Here is a 21,351-nt window from a genome sequence, read left to right on the forward strand (position 1 = left end):
AGTTGGAGTGGTGAGATCTCCGTGCTTATGTATTGCGACTTATTTTAAAGCTTAAAATGAGAACTATGGAACGTTAATGGAACATTGTCGTTTGATCTTCAAATGTGACTTCGTTCAATGTAATGAAGTTATGTTCCTTTAAGCTTACCTTATTCAGAAAGATGCCTAACATTTTGCTTAGGGAGGACAAAATTTGTTGGAACGAATTCCTAAGAATTGTAGGCCGTCAAGTCCGCCACATTGAAGTTCTGCCTTTCGCAAAATTTATTATGTCCTGTTAGTAAACAGTGGATTTTTTGTGTGAAATTGCCGTTGCCTACTGTAATGCAATCCCCTCCATAGATGAAATTATCAAACCATTCGAACCTAGAAAACCATTTATAAGCATACAGGCAGTAGATTTCAAATGAACTAAAATGTGACTGAAACTGAATAATAACTCCGCTGACAAATTTTCTGGCGTTTTTTAAAATATATTAGATAAAAAGATATTCTTGGAGCCTATGTTGCGGTAAGTCCTCTAATAGTTAGTTCAGGTCAGATCCATCGTTTTAAGTGTTTTTAATGAATTTAATTGAGTTTCACTGCGACGGAATGTTCCCGAAAGTCTGTGGAAAGTTCAACTTTGAATTCTACGAACTTCATTCAGTTCTACAGTTTAAAGATAAACGCATTTAGGACTAGACAGTTTAAGCTTTGAAAAGGGATGTATTTCTTTTCACAAACTGACCTAGATTAATTTTCTGTTTTTATGTCATCGTGTTCAAACCGAATTTCATCATCAATTTTCTTGATCCTCATTTTTAGACGTTATAGTTCACTAGACCAAGACTTATAAGATAAACCCAGTTTTTTGAGAGACCCATATATCTCACAAATGAAATTAAAAACAGATATCAGAGGCGTATCAACATGGAAGTCAGAGGAGTTTGATAAATTTTAGTGGTGTGAAAGTCATTGTTATTTAGTATTACAATTGTTACACTTTGTCTCAAAGCACCTATTTTCCTCGTACCTTGAAAAAGCTCGATTTAAAAACACTCATTTACGGCTGACCCTAAATTTTTAACACCCTCAAACGGGCCGCTGCAATTCCCTTAAATATTTTATTTACAAGTAAACAAATTCCATACATCTTTGTTGTTTTTGCTGTTGCTATATGACAAACTATAGGATTCACAACCGTATATTACTTCATTGTACTGTACACAAATATAACAAGGATGCGTACTCTACAAACTGGTCGAATGTACTTTTGACAGCAGTAAGTCTATCGAATCTCGATAACGTTTTATATTTTTCGCGCTAAAGAGTCATCGCCTCGTGAAATTTAAGAATCCATAACTAGAACTTGTAGAAATGTAGAATTCAAGCGCTTATCAAACGCGTATAGAAATTGCATTCAGATAATATTTAACGACCACCTGCAAGGGTTTACAGCTGAAGACATATTACGCGTGCGCCCTGAATTTCCTTGACAATGACTTGAATGACAGCTTCGAAAAGTTTAAGTTTTTTGCATGAAATTTTCAATCGCCTAAGGCTTTCGAATGCAAATCACTCGTCCTTTCTCGCCGCGCGACCAAATGCAAATAGTGAATATAAACATTGCGAGAGTTATACAAGCTTTTCTGGCAAAGAGCCTTTTTCGTGGAGCAAAAAATCGATTTTTGTCGTCTGGTTTGTACTGATCAACAAATTGCAGACGGGTAAATTGATCTCATAACAATTTCAACCACAAGGAATAGAGATGATTCGCGGAAAATCATACTGGTTGAAAGCATATGTTCAATTGCTTGTTTCTTGTTGACCAAGGTTGAAAGAACCACGCACCTGTCGAGTGAGAAATTTTCGAATTTCTTGGCTCAGATTTGTTACGGAGTTTTTGCCCGCAAAACCACAAGTGCACCAACGTGGACTGTTAAAATAATCTTTTCTGGGATTTGTGGCAGAGTTGGGGTGAGAAAAAAACGCCCAGCGCCGATGAGGAATTCCCTTTGGAAATGAATGAGTTGAATACGGTTGCAGTCAAGGAAATTGTTAGCATAAGGGAAGAAGAAAAACTAGACAAAGAAGAGGAGGAACCAAGCATGCAAGATGTGGAAATTCCGGGCAGTTCAAACAACGTGCAAGATTGTGAGCTGCACAAGCAACGCAGTCAAACATCGTCCTCGCCGCCGCAAACAGCGAAACGAAAAGATCGCATAAGCATTAATGTTGGTGGTATCAGACACGAAACGTATCGTAGTACACTAAAAAATATTCCCGACACTCGTTTGTCGTGGCTTGCAGATGCCTCGCCTGGTTCCGTGGACTATGATGCAGATATGGGAGAATACTTTTTTGACCGCCATCCAAGCGTATTTTCTAATGTTTTAAACTATTATCGCACGGGATATCTTCATTGCCCGTTGGATGTTTGTGGACCTTTATTCGAAGACGAGCTGAATTTTTGGGGAATTGATGATCAGCAAGTGGAGTCCTGTTGCTGGTTAACGTATCGACAACATCGAGATGCACAAGAAACGCTCGCTGCGTTCGAAGGAGTGGAATTCGAAAACGATTTTGACGATGAAGAACAGCCTGATTTTGGCCGATACGGCTTCACATTCGCGGCGGAAACCGAACCAAATGTAACTTGGTGGCAGAAATATCAGCCGCGAATTTGGACTTTAATGGAGGAGCCGTATTCTTCAAAGCTTGCGAAGGTTAGTGTAAATTATAGTTTAAAGGCACAAGGCCGTTTTGGAAGTGGTGAGAAACCCTTAGAAACCATTTCAATTTGAGCTCATTTAAGAAATAAAAAATAATACGCGCGCTGTATCGCAAGATTTTCAAAGTTACAATTAAACTCCCAACGGCACTTTTTATAGCAATGAGAGGAAAACTAGGTTATGTTCGAAGCCACGAATAAGTTTTGAAGGATATTTTCTAATTGTTGCAATAAACGGTAGCGCGCCTCGAAAAGCAAGGTCATAAAAGAAACCTTATATACGCCCGAAGCCTGTTTTACTCATCGATGAAAAATCGAATCTTCTACAATACATTTGTAGTTCGGCTTGAGTACTTTAATCGAAGTCACAAACCGCTCGATTTTAAACTTTTAACCGCGATCTATTGACGTAAATTACCCGCGAAAAATAGAAGAGCTCTTAGATCCACGATATTTCGTTGAATTCATCAGTTTTCGAAACATCATGGGTGATTTTTTCAACTTTAAGTCATATCTCGCTCGGAGATGTTTACGTTATTTCCCGCGGAGCAAGCACGTATATATACAAAATATAGTATGGACAATTTGTTGCGTGAAAAAAGTTCTAAACCTCAATCATAAATATTGTGAATAAAATGCTAGTGAGCTTTCGTAAACTGTAGAAGTCATCTTTTTGGGGTTTTCGTTGAATGAAAAGACGAAAATTTCTGACCTTTTGAAGAGGGGGATATTTAAAATTCATATTTAAACTAGTATTTCGCTCCGAATATTTTAACGCATAACACAATAACAGTGTTGAAATATAAAGCTACAAAGAAGGATCTCTCTGAATCGCGATCAGATTTCATTTCGCACAGGCGGTTATATTTAGATGCACAGACTTAAAAGGGGTAAAAAAAACGCATCAACTTCGATTGAAATTTTGTAACTACCTTGTAACATGAGTAAACCGTACCCACAGATAGGAAATAAAATATTTATGAGACAGAGTGCCTCAATGATTGCTTTATACAAGATTCCTGGTGAGCTATGAATTCTTGTAATCCTGGAAATTATAGTCTGCTCGATTTAATCAAGGTCTAAATTCTTCACGTAATTGGTGGCTTTAGAAGTATCTCCTGTTTAACAAGCGAGCGGATAAAAGACTCAGATGGAAATTATTCCTTTATTTTAACGAAGAAATGGTGATCCTTGATTTTTAGTAAAACGTTTTTTCTTTATCTCTCAAGTTCTTTACTATTTCACCAGTCTCCCAGCATGTCTATTGAATAATTATCGTTTAAAACACGAAGGGGCGATTTAGAAACTGAAGTATACTTATCTTATTCAAAAACAATTCAAGAGATCTGAGTCTCTTTTTCTCTACAAAACGAAATTTTATTCCGATTTTTAATATACTTGTGGCCCTCAAAGCTTGGACCAAAGTTTACTTTTTTGTAGGAAAACGTATTTGGTTGTGACGTTCAAGTAGTTAATTTACAATGCTGGTGTACTATAAATCGAGTCTAAGTGCTGCTGGTTGGTTCCAAGCGAAATTTAATCAATTCAGCTATAGAGGAAATGTGAGTTAAATTCACGTTGTGAAGTCTAGAGTGCTGAGAAAATTTAAATCTTCTTCGGAAGAAAATTGCTTTCAAAAGCCATTTAAGTGCTTGAGTCGTGCGGATGAAAGATTATCAGGAACGAATTTTCGTTCGCTCGTTTATTTTCAGTATTTTTGTACTCGCTGTGACACTCACATTCAGTTGGATTCATCTTACTTTCGTTCTGCTGTGATGGACGGAAAACATATTTCACTGTGGTGATTTATCGGTGTTATGGAAATAGGGCATTCGTTAGCCGTATCACTAGAACCCGGAGCTAAGTAGATACATCAAAAAGAACTGTCTGGTGAATTGAAATTATGTACGATTTATGAAACGAGAATTCTTCACAATAAAGAAGGGAAAACGCACATAAATGATTTAGCTTACTGTTGGCAAATATTTGTTTTAAGAAAATTCTCCGAGTATAGAGATTTCAAAGCCAGTTATTAGAAGGTGAATGTATTTAGATACTATAAGTACACAATGTTGACGGTTGCCACTAGTTACGCTTCTAATACCGACCAATCTGAAGACCTTGCGCTCGCCGAGAAGAACAATTTGCTGATAACAATTTTGATAACATATTTCGCGTCGGTTCGATCTCTAACTTAAACCATGTTGCAATCGACGGAGTTTTGTACTGGTGATGATTTGATACCGTGGGAAAAAGAAATACGCTGCGATTTTTAACGTCAGTGACTAAAAACTAAACCAATAGTAAAAGTTTTTGTTGTTTGAAATTGGTGTATTTCACAGCCCAGGCAGGGCTGAACGGCTTCTTAGTCAAGTAAAATAACTCTCGAAATTATTTTTAACACTGGGTCTGTTTGTCCTAAAACGCTCTTCACAAACGACATGTTAATTAGTTGTTTCTCGGGATCAAACCTCGTAGCTAAGAAACGACATAACAAAGGATCTATGCGTACCAACGTTACCAGTTGCCCACGTCGACCATATATTAATATATTATAAGACGAACTGGCTCGAAGGCGTTTGTATTACCTTGAATACAGAGAAAAAATGAAGACAAGCAGACTGGGGGAGGGAGGTGACACTACTCTAGTTGAGAAAAAGAGAGAAATATGAGCAGAGAAATGATTTCCTAAACATAATTTAGTACCGCGCGAGAGCACAAGCAAAATACTTAAAAAGCTTTCAGCTAGTTTAACGGTTTGAAGTGATTTGGGTTGACAAAACCGCCGAAGAATATTCTTAAAGCTCAAATCTTTCTTTCCCAGTCTGAACTGACCAGTTTTATTCTAGCTTTGATTTCATTCCACGAGGACCGTTGAAAACGTGTATTTCTTAATGTTTGATAAAACTTAAATGGTGATCATTTTGTTTATGTATTCAGGTCATTGCATACACGACACTGACACTGATCGTCCTGTCAGTGATCTTGTTCTGTTTGGAGTCCATACAATATTTCCGTGAGGAAAAACCCGAGCTGGCGCTTAAAATCTTGGAAGCAATCTGCGTTGCCTGGTTTACGCTGGAACTTTTGGTTCGATTCATCTTTTGTCCACATAAATTGGCATTCTTCAAAAAAGTTATGAACTGGATAGATTTTTTGGCGATCGTGCCGTTTTACGTCAGCCTATACCACGCTACAGAGAACAGTGACAACGTGGAGATCTTGAATATAATTCGGCTCATCAGAATTTTCCGGATTTTCAAACTTTCTCGTCACTCATCCGGGCTTCAAATCTTGGGACACACTTTGCGAGCAAGCGTGCGCGAGCTACTTCTACTAATTTCGTTTTTGATCATCGGAGTTGTCCTATTTGCTAGTTTAATTTATTACTGGGAGAAAGACGTTCCCAACACGAAATTCTGCGACATACCAAATTGCTTCTGGTGGGCCGTGGTTACCATGACGACCGTGGGTTATGGTGACATGGCACCCATAACGCCTATGGGTAAATTTATTGGCAGCATTTGCGCGGTTTGTGGAGTGCTGACGATAGCACTTCCGGTTCCTGTAATTGTCAACAATTTTTCTTTGTACTATTCTCACGCCCAGGCGAGACTTAAATTACCGAAGAAGCGACGTCGAGTTCTCGTTAATGCTCCGAACGCTCTTAAGGCGTCGGCCGTCGTCGAGAATGGAATGAGTGGTGATTCCAATGGCAGCTCTGATAGCGGCTGCACTGAGAACAGTGCTGCAAATGGTGGAAGAAAGTGTAGTCTTCTGATTACTGATGAACTCAATGAAGTTAAACCCAGACGGCCTGTGAGGAGGGATAGTCATTTGTTTAATAATACATCAACTTCCAATGGAGATGTTGCTGCTACCGCTGCCACAACAAACAACAGCAGTCGACAAAATTACGCCATGCAGAAACGGCTGTCAATGAGACCTACAGTACCCACCCTACCGGAAGTGGAATGAAACCAACGATACCAAACCTAGCGGATATGAAATGAACCCTTCCCGAGATTACGTGTCATCTATGGAGGTAAGGGAAGTGGGAGAGAAGTTAAACACTTCCCCCTCCCACCTCTCCCCCCCCCCCCCCCAGAAACCTACCCCCAGAAGACTTTCATTGAAACGAAGTGCGAGAGCGTGAGAGCAATAAAGTCAAAAGCACGACCCACTGTCGTAACAAGGGGAAGAGTGCTTGGGTATAGGTGTCGTCGGCTACTTAGTCAGTAAAATCGTATCAAGCGTGCTTTAAGTAAAACCCAGCCTTGACATCATTTTTAAACGTATTCTTGAGAGAAGATTTGGTGTCTTCATTGCACGCGAATTAATATATCAAAGACATAGTTGTGCTTTAAATATATCGAAACTTAATGGCTTAATGGATCTTAAGTGAGCGAAAATGTTTCTTGTAAACAAAAATATTTGTTTACACATTTGTAATATTGTTTATTCATTTCATAAAAATGTGAAATTCAGTAGCCCTTGGATCTATAAAGCATCTTTGCTCGGACGAAACAAAATCTGACATTTTCATTATCTTCAGCTCATAGGTCATCGTTTTATAGCTCAACTTAACTGAGCTTATTAATGGTTAATACATTTTATGAAAATGTGTTGGGACTGGCCGAGTCATGCAAAAAAAGACGATTATAAGGGAAGATGGCTTTTGGCTTAAAAGTGCTGTTTTAAAAAGGATATTTGGAATCAATAACCCTATGACGTAACACCGCTAACCGTCAATGGTTCCTTTAGGGTCAGTTTAGTTGCCTGGAAGCATCATTTATTAAACGGGGAAGACGTCATTATTTACAATTTTATGAAATGTAACCATGCTTTCGTATCGAAGGGATGTTAAGGACGATCTTGAAATGGTAATGACGGAAATTTGGTTCTCGTGGCAACAGAGTGATAAGCATGCAAAATGTCACTTGAAGCTTCCTTCTTCGAAAGATTGGCAACGAAGTACACAACTTTTTTATTGACAATACCTACAAATACCGTAAATTCCCAAAAAAGCGATGAGCTATGCCGTTGAATACTAACCTAAATTTAATTTGACAAGGACATTTTTTTCTCTAAAATAATTAAATTTGGGAGGTGTTGACAGATTCGAAATATCGTTCTGTAATCAATAAAAAGGGCGCTTGCAACAAGATTGGGATCTCAAATTGTCCACTAAGCATTGATAACTAGGTGTCATCGCAAATGTTTATCACCTGAAAGGTTTTTAGACCGAACATTATAAATCAAGTGGCGATGAAGATTGTATTTAAAAATTGCAATGTAATTAGATTTTTTTCGACAAAAGCACACATTCCTAGTAACGTTTACAAATCATAGAAAAGGTCACATATAAAGTCACATACAATAACAGAATACATATGTGACCAAGAGTTTATGTATCCCTAAATGTACAAAGTGTATATAGTTCATAACTGTCACTTGAAGACTATTTTCCTAGTAAGATAGCCAGACAATCCAAAAGTTAAGAAACATGTCGAGTAGATTTTTGTAGATGTGTAGTTGAACTAAGACATAAAGTTTGAATAAATCACTTTTAGATAGTTGGACTCGTTGTGTATATTTCCTTTGTGTCTTGTTTTCCTAATAAGAATTGTTCGAAAGAGTAATGTGTTCTCTGTAGCTTTCTGTATGTATATAACTTAAGTTATTTAATAGCTTATATCGATATGAACAGACAGACTGAGACTGCAGCGAATCACGATGTACGTTCGTTTATTGAACAGTGTAACAAAGCTGATTATTGCAATCTGATTCGCTACCGAAACGAGGTTTTTCACGGAAGGGAGGAGGGGGGAAACTGCTGCTCGACAGTGAGGTTAACTTATATGCACTAATCGGTAATACGAAGCACCAAGGGACCAATCCGTGCCAGGGGTTGGGTGGGGAGGGGGAGAGGAGGTTGAGCATCAAATGATTTTCAGGGGAAACGGAAGGGGGATTAGTCGTCGCCAACAGAGTATAAAGGATGGGAGGAGGCAATTGAAAATTGAATCCCAGTTAACTGCCAATGAAGGGAAGGGAACATTAAAAATATTACAGAGCCACGAGCTCCTGACACTACACTCTCTCCACTGTTAAAAGGAAACCAGCCGTTTTAAGATTGAATTTGATCGGTAAACCATGATGCAACTTTGTACGACAACATATAACTGGGGTCAACTGAAAAATGGACTCAATACCTAATTTTTAAAACTTAAAAAAAATTGAGTGAAGTTGCGTCGATTAAACTAAATTTCTATATACAGCAGATTAAATGCTTTTACATGCATCGACAGAGCTAATAAACTGAGCACATTTGCCCAAAAGTACTGGATTAAAACTCGTCGTGATATGTTTGACCAAACTGTGTGACGTAGCTTCCGGCAAAGATCTCATGACTTGTGACAAACTCATCTGCTGTTAGTTTTCCATCCTGGGAATATAAAATTCATATACAGTTAATTTTTTTTAATAAGAGAATGTAAAAGGCTTATATTCTCTTGTCTGTTATATGAATTTTCACGCTAAAAAATATTCGGAATTCTGTAAGTAATAAACAACGTTTGTTTAAATGGAGACATTTTTCTGCCAACATAAATTTGTAGAGTTGTTTTCCAAGTGGACATAAATGCCTGCTTCAGGGAGTTAAACCAGGCTAAAGTACGGATTTGCGCTATAGACTAGCAAGGATAACGTTAACAAAGATACATCTAATGTCGTATGCGCAATTTTCAATCGAATGTTGAAAGAAATCCAGGACTGCTTAGGTTTTGCTCAATCTAGCTGTATTTCTCTCCCAACAACCGGCGCCTTTTTCTCAACCAAGCAAATTCAAAGCTTTAACCAATGGTGACTTGGTATCTCAAATTTTCCTGCACTTCAGACAGTTAACTTGGATTTACGAGTTCTGGTTGGCTCCAAGTGATTTTTACCCTTGTTGTGATTGGCTGCTGAGATCAGTTCGGTTTTGGTTTTACTACATTCCATCGAGTGTAAGAGAACTTTTCGATAGAAAGTCGTAAAAAAAAACCAGAATAATCCCAACAGCCAATCTGAAAACAGAAAATACCCTAAAGAGCTAAATGATAAGTCAAAGTGCAAACACCTTGAGCGCGGGAAAGCGCGGGAAAGCGCGGGAAAGCGCGGGAAAGCGCGGGTGACCGAGTGGTGATTGGTTTAAGGTTCGCATCTGATTGGCTGAGACTAGCGCAAGTTTCTGGACTGATTACGTAGCGTAGTGAAGCAAAACAAACGCAGTCCCGGAATACTTGTTGAAGTAGGATTGTCCATAATTACCTTATTCATGTCTGCATACTCTATTAAATGCTGAGCCTCTCCCAGCGCTTTGTTAAAGTTTTTCGGCCTTCTCCATTCTTCCATTTCTTTCTGAAAAGTATTATTAGCAATGATCAAGAAAGTGTTACTGCCTTGCGAATGTTAGAATCCAAAATGAGGGGACGTGCTAAAAAATCCACAAACTTAACTGAACTTGGTAATCAAAAAGTTAGCGAGGCAGCTGGACATTACAGTTTTGCCTCTTACCAGGTTAAGGAATCCATCGTGGTCGACGTCGTATTTTTCATTGAAGTCCGCTATGTACAGGGTATTGAATGCTGGCATATCGATGTAGGCTGCAAGATGAAATTGAAAACTGTGTCACTAGCGTGCTGTTACTTGAAAAACTGGAAATTACTCAGGTAAAAATTTATTGTTAAGAGGAAGCTAGACAAGTTTCAAACGCTTCTCTTGTGCTGTGGAAATTGTTCGATGCGGCAGATTTCAAATGGAGAACAGTGTTGTATAATAGCAAACTCTATTCATAATTCGTACTCGTCGGAAGTGACTAGAAAATACTCATTTGAATCGACTCGATCACTTCAAATTAATGAATTTACGAGTGGTGGATTAAACAGCGCTATTCATTGGACCCTCACATATGTGTATGCAGACGCCGCATCCAGGCTTGAAGTGATGGTTATGTATGTACGTATGTTTATGTAATGTGATCCAGTTTCGTACGCACCATCTCCCATGTCTTCACTTCATATAGTTTATTTGGTAGAGCGAACATTAAGTACGGCGTTTGACAAGGCCAGCGTAATAGCACCTTAATATAAGTTTACATCCCACACAAGGGCATGTATTAGTTACATTTCATTTAATGATTATCATCATTGAAATTCAATAACTAAGACTACTTATCTAAATCATTTACCCAAATATTCGTCCAAAGATAGGCGACCATCTTCGTCCTTATCATATCGATCGAGTATTTCCTGGGAAAAAACTATAGCGTTAGTGTGAATTGCCTGGTTTCTTAACGATGTTTTAACCCTTTGGTCCCTAAAAGTGACTTGCATCCAGTTTCTCCTTACAATATCACAGCTGAATCACATATTGAGGTCCCGAGAATAAAGAAAACGATCACCAGCTAAAGAAACTCTTGATTGGTAAATAAATTCTGCTTGTCAGTAACTTATAAATGTATAGAGAAGAGTATGGAGAATGTCCATACTGATGTTAGGGTGTCAAAAAAAACCATGAAAACCAAACAAGGAAAACCGGTTTACTCACCACAGCAATATAGGGCAACATGATTTCATGTTCTTTTGGATGGTGAAAATATTCGTAATCCTGCCTGTTTAGCATACCATCTTTGTCTTGGTCACTGTACCGCCATTTCTTCTTATCAAACAAGACATACTTTTCCAGATTTGATCTTTCCCATTTAATGTGCATGTCTGTGTGACAAAAATGTCATTGATTGGTAAAAAAGGAAAGTCGAAAGATATTAGTGAAATTGACAATTGACTGTTTAAAAACCATAACCAAAGTAATTGCAGCGATCAATCAGAGCAAAGGTTTACATAATCATAAGCCAATGAGAACTCAAAGTAAAAAGAAGCAAACTGTATCTGATTGGTTCTAGGGATGGCGCAAGTTTTTTCGAACCATTTACAGAGCAAAGTTAAGTAAAATCAAAGCAATCCCGGATCACCTTCGACACGCAATTGAAAATTGCTCTAAAACGGAAGCACATAGCAGATCAGGCATTGGTGATGCATGTTTCGTCAGTCTGGGCCATAGACAGTTTTGTCTAAACAATGATGTCATGAAACATAGCGTCACGGTCCAATTTTTAATACTTACCGTATTTATTCGGCTGTAAGCCGTGACCCCAAACTTTGTACGTGTAGACTCGGCATAACGAGAACCAAAAATAAATCGAAAACAACCGGCAATTAGCCGAGACCCATTCATTATTACAAGACTGAATTGTTGACTATGGGGAAACCTAACATTTTTTGAAAAAAATCACATTAATTGTCATAAATGAGGCTTAGACGATGGTGATTTATGGTGATTTAATATGCAAAGGACAAAAAAGCTAACTATTCAATTGAAAAGCAACGAATCATAACATGAATTGATGTGATCCAAAAAATCAATTTAAACCTAATTGTGCTGTTAAGCGGCAATACCGGTACCTACACATCCGTAGTGTCTATCAAACAATCCCGTGTTCGCAATCGTTTATTTCAAGTCAAGTTGTCATCATGCTTAAGGCACGTCGCGCGTCATACAACCTCGCGTTTAAACTTAAAATAGTCGCCGAAGCAGAGGCTGTTGAAAATAACTCTGAAATGGCATCAGTGAGTCCATGGTCCGTCGCTGGAGTAAAGATCAAGCCAACCTTTTTAACGGCGACATTAAATTGTCAGCGAAACGGAAGACGATGGCATGCTTCACGCCGAAGTATCCGGAGCTCGATCAAAGAATACTGGAATGGTTGACAGAGCGGAGAAGCTAAGTTTTTTGTCAAACATTGATTTTGTATTTTAAATCAACAGAGGAATGATCAAGAAGTAAATCAATCAGCTGATTGCAGAGTGAATGTGAGTTGAATGTGTGACTCGTAGTATCGTAGTATCATGTGACAAAATTGTGTAAGAAAGATTCTCATTGGCCAGTTTTTACAAGTGTCAAAATAAATTCAAGAGGTGTCTAATTTTTATCCTTTTGATCATATGGTGACCTTCTCACTTCGTTTTGCTTAGGAATAGCTGTTAGCGGATTGATGCTACGTCTAAAGACAAAAGAATTCAGCGAGGATCCCGAGTTTAAAGCGTCCCTCAGCTGGTACCAGAAGTGAAAGCGCCGCCATTCCGTCAACCTTCGGTCCGAAACAACACTCGCTCAGCGTCTCCCAGAAGATTTGGAGTAGCAAACAGTCAAGTTCCATCAATTTGTAATCACATCCCGTCAGCGTCACGGTTATTCCCTATCAAGAATCTTTAACATGGACGAGACACCGATGCGGTTCGAACTACCATCTAGTCGCACACTCGAATTCAAATTCAAAGTTAATAACCAATGATTGCATATTGTGTTTTTTACTTTAGTTCGGCTAACAAGTAAATACATCCCGACTGAGTAGAGTTTCCATGCGCTGGAAACATTTTTTTTCAAAAACTTTCGGCTATAAGTCGAGATCCCCTCTAGAGCCCAAATTTTAATTCACTTCAGTTTTAATTTGTGTAAAAATCGCTCGGCTTATATTCGAATAAATACGGTAGGCTAGCCCCAAATTTTAGTTCCGCATTTTTGCCTCTGATATTTATGGCCCTTGGAACAAAGTTCACTTAAAATAGCATAGAAAGAGCTTCACGTCAAGAACACTTTGAATGGCATCGGTTGAAACGGTTTGGCAGAAATCACAATTTTATTGTGAGTGAGGACACACATGCTATTACCATCATGAAAATTTGAGGTAACTAAGATTTTTTTTGGAAAAAGAAAAAATATTACGATAAATCTCGATACACGTGCTTCACATTTATCAAAATAGAAGTAGAGTACGCGTTGTTTAGTCTGAGTGCACGGCCGTTGTTGTTGTGACTTGCTCTCCTGAGTCATCTTGGCTTCTGCCATCTATCAATTTTCTCAGTATTCTTAAAGGTCCTTTTGTTTTTCGTTTCATCTCATGAATGATCGTATATCCTTTTTGAGAACAGTTTGTCGACTTTATAACAAATGACTGTCAATAAGACAGTCTGACAAAAATTATTGTAAAACGAGCTTCTAAAGTGATATCGATCAGGACTCTGAGGAAAGTCATCCCAAATAGGTCCGCTTGGCGTGCAAACGAACACTTTATCAAGTCCGGGAAAACTCAGATCGGCAAAAAGTTATTTCGACCCTAATCGATCTATTTTTGAGGATAATTCATCGTGAACAAGACTGACCTTATGTGAAAGAGGGTGCCCCTCAGATCAAGCAAAGAAAAAACTAGCGGCTAATGCTGGTCGAAGTGTGTTCCCTGAAATTATCGCATTACTACCTCTAATACGAGACATTTCCTTTAACATTCACGTGGAAATTGCAGATGATATTGTATTAAATATGTAATTTCATTGGTTGCTACTTTCCACGAGGCAGGTAGAATTTGATAAACAATGCGAGTAAAATACGTATATTTGTAACACATAGCGGGGTACGAGAATAGATATCACGTCTGTCGAAAATTAGATTTGTAATTCAGTAATACAGAAATAGATAAGTCAATGATGTCTGAAGTTTGTTGTTCCGACCCCTTCGCGTTCCGACCCCTTCGCATTACGACATGGCCGCCACGAAAAAGCCAGTAAGAAAAAGTATCGACCCAATCCTCCCTCGGCCACATAGTTTGTTTAGTTTTTTCATGAACAATGTTATCGCAGGAAGTTAATAGTATGGACAAAACTGTCTATAGTACGGACTGCTCGCGAAAACGAAAAGTTCAGCCTAAAGTTTTGTCGCACTGACATCGCTGCCATTTTCCCAAACTATTAAGTTCAAAGACGATCAAAAAATTATGCTTTTTCCACGGAACAAACACTCGAGCGGATCAAATTATTTACGATCTGTCTTGTTCGAATCAATCCAGTGTCAGCAAGGAAAATATAAATTAACAGTCACTTACAGGAACAGAGTTTGGACAAATTCAGTGTAATCTTGAATTGCAAATTTGAAAAACTATCCTTTTGGCTCCGCTTAAAATACTATGTTCTTATTAACCAAGTGGGAGGGCCGGACGGGAAATTTTGGCTCGAGGTCATGACGTACGGACAGCGCAGCGACCGCCTCGAAACTCGAAAGACACTTTATCGAAATTCTCGTTATCATTTCTAAGGGAGGATCAAGTTTGACCCTCGTCTCCTGGCGTTACTCATACCCACCCTCCTCAGTAAATCCAAATGTTCTAGTCATGTACTCCTTCCACGTGACCTTGTTATTGTTATTCATGTCCAGGTCTCTGAATATGGCGTCCACGTCCTCATCAACGGTCCACTTCTGCATCTTATGTCGAACCCAGATCTCCAACTCAGCCTCCTCTACGAAGCCGTCTTTGTTGATATCAATACGGGGCACTAGCATTCTGAATGAGAAAAAAATAATCTTTTGGGAAGAACTAATAAAAGACATTCTTATCATGGTGAAATATTATATAAGCCACCACGTGCTAATGATACTGACATGGTTAACGGCTCATCAAGGACATTTACTGGTGACGCATTGAAAGAGGCAGGTTTGGTGTCAGAATAATTATTTCATGAAGCAAATCAAAACGAGTGAAATTTGAAAGACACAATATGCTTTAGAATATTTACACAGCTGTTTTTATTTACTTACTAAATGATATTTAAGTATGATAATGAGCAGCGTACAGCATGCGTGTCATTGATTATTTTTTTCGTGAATTGGAATAAATCCTTCCAAATTTATTGAGGAATAATCTAAGCTTTTGTTTTTCATTGACCTGAACTAAAGCTTAAATACTCTTGAGTAGCAGTTTTAGTTGACAAGCGCAATCACCCAAGAGGTATATACATCATTGTCTAGTTGTTCAAGTCACAGAGAAAATTTTCGCCGAGATAAAAACTCTACGTAATTAGATACCACTCAAGGATCAAACCGAACAACTGCCTAGTAGTCACATCGTTGAAAAATAAATTTTCCGTTATAATATGTACCACTTTAAATTTTTTTTTTTATTTTAAAACAGTGCTCTCCTTTATTTTAACACCGATTTTCACCAAATAACGATAGTTCATACATCATTTTTTGATGCAAAGTTTGTACATTTAACTAGAAATGTTTTATAATTATTAAATTTCTCATTAAGCTTTTTCATACAAGGTATGTACGAGGTACCTGAGCCGTCTCCTGGACTCTTGAGGGGAAAGTTTGTCAAATTCTTTGGCCATCTTCTCTCCAAGGAAGGCGATATGATCATCCTCGTCACTATGTGTGCGTCCACCAAAGCTGTGTTCAGAATGCTCTACGGATAAATCAACTAGAAAAACAAGAACCGCGATAAAAAATAGAGAATTTTGCGACTCCATATTACAAGCGCTTGTTATATTAGGAATCTCCTAGAGGAATACGAAATCGATTACTTGTGTTGTTCATTTACGGAGCAATGTTTAGTCAGCCGTGACGCGTGGTTCAACCACAGGTGCGCCACGTTCTCGACCCGGTTGTGGACTGGATACTAGGACTTTCTGGTCTCTCTTATAGCCGATCACCATTGTATAACTGAATGTGTATGATTTGTAAACGGCAATCTGGACTGTTATACTACTCTATTTCTCATCTATTTTCACTGAAGATGTTTCTTTGATTTTACAGAAAACTGTAGACAGCTCCATTGCTTTTAAATCATGACGAGATAGAACTTTCGATACGGTTGCAAAACGAGTCGAGCTAAACTGTATTTTTTTAATCATTTTTCGTCCGCTCTCTTATCTCTATTTCAGCGAAAACAGCGAAAAAAAAAACCATATTTCCTTACAGGAATTAACCGATTCATGAAGATAATTTTCAGATCGACACTTTTTACAGTTTATGATATTACACTCGCGGTTCCAGTGATGTGAAGTACTTCCGGTCTTAGTGATAAAATTCGCGAATACGGCTATTCAAAATAAATTCCTAGATATGGGTGTTCACGATCCGTTTTAAGATATAAATGTCGAACAAAACGAAATTGGAAATTTGCAAGTTTGTTCTTTTAAAAATGGTTTTAGACGCCAAAAAGAGTTCGTCAATTTCGGTATCGTAAGTAATTATGATAAACTTGTCAAAAATACAGCATGTATCGATGAAAGAACCCCGATCCATTTCCTTTATTCTGGTATCAATCGATCTTATCTTACAACAAGTCTGGTGACGTCTTTTGATGAGTTTCGAAACAGCGAGTTTCAACAAGATTGGCAATGCCTAGAAATGGAAGAAATTAGTCGTCGTTGCTTGAAACAAAGCCTGATAACTGGGCAGTGTTACAAGAAGTGTTTAGCGCCACAATTTTGGAAATATTTTGTTCATTGAACATTAAGATGTTTAGCAGTTTTAAAGTTTCTAGCAACTTCATATTACACTTTGAGAAGTAGAGAAGTGAGGACAAGAGAGAAACCGTTTCAACTCACAGAAAGGAAACCATTCAAAAGTCGTGTACTTTGTACTACATGTTGCGTTGGTGTTGTGACGTCATTCAGCGCAAATGTATCCTTACAGCTGTCTCTATTTATCCTAGTGTTACTTTGTTCACTTCCTTTGTAGAAAGAGATATTTATGGTAAAGTAACTGTATTACTGAGAAGAAAGAGGTCAGGGTCTGTCGCGGCGGTTTTTTGCGTTCCAGCGGTTGCTTTGAAAAAGTTGAGACGACAAAGGGGACAGGGGAGGGGAGGGGAGGGGGGAAGCTACGGTAGCAATGATAAATGTTCAGGGTGGGTTTTCCATCTATCTCTAGTCTATACCTCTTCAAATTATATATGTTTTCACTAGGATATTGTCAAAATAAAAGCCGTTCAATGAAACTTTAAACCAGTGGTACATATTTTTATCCACTTAGTCATCATAGCGAATGCTTGAGGTATTGTTTTAATTCAAAATATGATACACTTCGATATACTGAAACAATTTTCCTATATATGGAAACAGGAAGAAGTAAAGAAATTCGCGGTCACACCAACCAAGCCAGCTAGGGAGATGAAAGATGAATTGCTTAACATAGAAGAGGGCTGTTTGCATTTCGGGGTAATAACAATGAAATTTACTGCACTGAAGGCAGCATATCTAAATCCCTTTTCTTGAAAACCAAGGGGCACCAGCCCACTGAAGGAGTCACGCAACTTGTAAACGGAAGTGACCAGAGCATTCAGTTTTGGCGTGACAGTTTATTTTTCGTCTGGACATTGTCTCCAAGTGACATGTAAGACCGATATTCAGTAATGCTGTTTCATTTTAGCGTTGTTATAGCTCCGTGATTTAATTAAGAAGGGGCTCAAGTTCAATTTAATTGGTTTTCGAACCTGTTATATTTGTAATTAAAGAGACCAAAATAACTTCATTGATATCTGAACACATCTATTGGGGAGTTAGCATAGTTACTAACACCGGTTTGTTTGGTGGCGCGGATTAGAGAAGCAATCGGAAATTGATATAGACTGTCCACTTAAATATGGAGCGATGAAGATGACAGATGATAGTATAAAAAATGTATAGATATTACTTTTAATACAAAAATTGAAAAAAATTTCAACGATTAGTTCCTGTGATGAAGCGTCTATGGGCTTGGTCAGTGATTACGCTTATCGCATCAGCTTTTTTTAACGTGAGGATCAAATTTTTGATGTCAAAACCAGGTGGAAGTTGTTTGCCGCCGAGATAATGTTTGCTTGTCTAGCAATTATAGGTCACTTTCGAAAACTCCCATTTAAGGCGACGTCTGAGAAACAGAGTAATTCTTTCTCCATAGGGTATTAATCATTATAGGAAATGTTCCAAAACGAAATCGCGGTTTCCTATTCCGTTGTATTTATTTCCGCGTAGGATCTGTTGTATTTACATCAACAAAATAATTCTGCGATAATTTTTCTGTCGATTACCTTATCAGTTAGATAATAATTATGACGTTTTGTTGCTTCTGTTACAGTGGAGGTTTTTGAGATGACACCATCAATCATAAATGTGATTATAAATGGGTTCTTCAGTTTTGTCATGATACCCTGCAAACAGTATTGAATAATAAGTGTAAATAATTGATACTTAATACCAACTTGAAATTGCTATTCCTTTTCACAGTAATTAATACCGACACTTTCGAAAAAAAGGATTGAGTACGATTCGGGGAAATCGTTAGGCGTTGATTTATTCAGATTAAAAAATAAAAATTTTTTCCTTTTCTCTTGATGTAACTTGTAATTGCAGCGGAAGGAAGAAAAATGTTGAGAATTATTTCCACGCAACGCATATGCATTCATAGAAAAGATATTCAAATAATTCTGTGAACCAAAAATTATTCCTAGAATAAGATTTTCTTTGTTACGTAGTTTTTGACCATAAACATCCTCGTAAGTTGAGCACAGTTCCTTCTATTTATCATCATCGAAGATTTCTATTGGCCACCTCAAATAATGTCGGTTTATTACCGGAATTAGATGAACCTGTTGCTTACCTCAGAGTGCCGGCAAATACTACCACTTCAGTTATGATGGACGGAATTTCATTTGTTTACGAACCTGTACTAAAACCAATATGAATGGGATGAAACGAAGAAAATAACCCATGAAGTAATTTTGTTGGACATAAAGCGGTAGTTCCCCACTTTTAGATATTTACCCAACCGACAAATCAGGAGCGATCAAACTGTATTTAAAGGGTGAGAAAAACTTCTCACGACATCAAAACCACTTCATACAATTAGATAAAGAAGACCGAGCTGCGAAGACATATTAAAGAAGCCACAAGCTCACCTATAAATTGATAATGGAGATCTACAAGGTAAGGTTTCCGAGCACTTTAATTCTTGCTTGTTAATATTCCAATAACACTCTAGATTTTTAGGAACTTCTATAAAATCTTTTGATAAAATCATGATCACCAACAACCACTTTTTTGCATGTAATCAAAAGTGACTTCAAAACACAAAAGTTGTGATAAATACTGCTGAAAAATTTTCATTGCTGAAAAATTCGTCCACTTGTTACTAGCTTAGTTGATCATTTGTAAGATATACTTGCTGCTTTTTGTATGAGTTATCATAATACCGTTCTCCACAGACAAATGGAAATGAAGAAGCTAACATGCTCATACTTTCACTGTTAAGCAACAATTAGACAAAAAACCGAAAACAGTTTTTGAAACAAACTGAAATAAACATAATGATGGTCGTTTGAATCATGGGCGGCCGATTGGTGACTTTCACGGGTTTTTTTTATTTTACTCTATCAACTATCACGGCGAAGTTTGAATTTTTTTCAGATTTCTTACTTCAGAAAATATATGTGTTTATGAAACAAAACCTAACAATAACAGTATTTCTCCCAGTTCCTTTTCGCTTTACTTGCAATGTTAGTACACCGTGGAAACTGCCGGGCGATTATATCAAACAGTAACGATGGCTTTGGTGACCTATCCCGAAAAGTTGATGAGGTGATTGACTCGATCTTGAAGGAGGATTATAACCAACGGGAAAATTCTAGTCCCAATGGCATCTCAGAATCGGACACAGACAGTCAAGAAGGACAAGAGCTTTTCAGTGAATTTGCCATTGGTGAATGGTCGGATGACGTCATTCCATCTATGGGAAGTGCCCCGCAGTGGAGACATAAGAGGTCCCCAGATCAAGGAGAGAAAGGCTGTTACACTGGAAATTATTTGACAATCACTTTGTCAGGTAATAGGCGGAGACGTTTCCCCATCTGTAAAAGCGTTACGTCTTGGGGTACCGCTTGTGCAAGTTCGATGAAAAACAACAACAATCAGAGAAAATGTAAGGGATCGCGTTACTTAACAGTAAATGGCACAGCATACCCTCAGATCTGCACATGCGCTTAAAAATCATATTTTGAGCCTCTTCAAAACTACCACTGTGTCAGGAACACAGCAACAATATTTATTATTACTATTAATTATATGTAGAACCATTCAAAATTATTTAAGTATTTGTCCATCTGTCAAGGAAAGAACGGAGAATTCTCCTATTGTAGTGATTTATTCTAGAGATGATGATCGGTAAAATTCTTGTAGCAAGAATTTAGGATGAGTATTTAATGTCAGAGCCTCTATAAATTATCGTTTGCATGTCAAGTTTTGCTTTTCCATTTCATTTCTAGAAATTTAATAAAGATATTTTGTCCACGTTTCGTGGAATAAGTTGCATGATATTTTATATGATATAACGACTTGTTGGTAATATTTATCATTGCAATATATTGTGTTATATATATATTTATATGTTGATAAACTTGTTCATTTTGAAAGATATTACTGACCTCCTCAAACAGATTGTTTGCGCGCAAGTTGTTCAACAAACTTTTTAAATACGTAGTTGTGAGATATTCATCTGTAAATTTTTTTGACCAATAAAGTATTTTATATTTTTTTAATTTCTGCTGTTCATCACTCTTCACTACTTACATCCCAATGAAAGAAGAAGTCTTTTTATTTATTTATAACTGTATAAAAAGATAAGAAAAAAAAGGAGAACAGTTACCATTTAGCCACTGATAGAAGCCTAGGACCTTACTCCTCCGCCATCGAATGACATGGAAAATTAGGGCATAAAAAGAATGATAG

At 37.7% G+C, this 21,351-nt stretch overlaps 2 protein-coding genes across 2 annotated transcripts; one reads left to right on the plus strand and one right to left on the minus strand.

Annotated features, from left to right (window-relative positions):
- The first annotated feature begins 1,578 nt into the window (after positions 1-1,578).
- On the plus strand, positions 1,579-8,287 carry LOC131769111 (potassium voltage-gated channel protein Shaw-like). Its single transcript, XM_059084858.2, has 2 exons — positions 1,579-2,708; positions 5,654-8,287. Exons 1-2 carry the CDS (start codon positions 2,004-2,006, stop codon positions 6,689-6,691), a joined length of 1,743 nt encoding a protein of 580 aa, XP_058940841.1. The 5' UTR covers positions 1,579-2,003; the 3' UTR covers positions 6,692-8,287.
- A 157-nt stretch (positions 8,288-8,444) lies between these two features.
- LOC131769107 (calumenin-A) lies at positions 8,445-16,168 on the minus strand. Its single transcript, XM_059084855.2, has 7 exons — positions 15,923-16,168; positions 14,947-15,146; positions 11,303-11,469; positions 10,944-11,004; positions 10,271-10,359; positions 10,025-10,114; positions 8,445-9,161 (listed from the first exon to the last, which is right to left on the minus strand). Exons 1-7 carry the CDS (start codon positions 16,111-16,113, stop codon positions 9,063-9,065), a joined length of 897 nt encoding a protein of 298 aa, XP_058940838.2. The 5' UTR covers positions 16,114-16,168; the 3' UTR covers positions 8,445-9,062.
- Positions 16,169-21,351: the final 5,183 nt, after the last annotated feature.

This window comes from Pocillopora verrucosa, chromosome 8 (assembly GCF_036669915.1).
Source record: "Pocillopora verrucosa isolate sample1 chromosome 8, ASM3666991v2, whole genome shotgun sequence".
NCBI classification, from domain to species: Eukaryota; Metazoa; Cnidaria; class Anthozoa; order Scleractinia; family Pocilloporidae; genus Pocillopora; species Pocillopora verrucosa.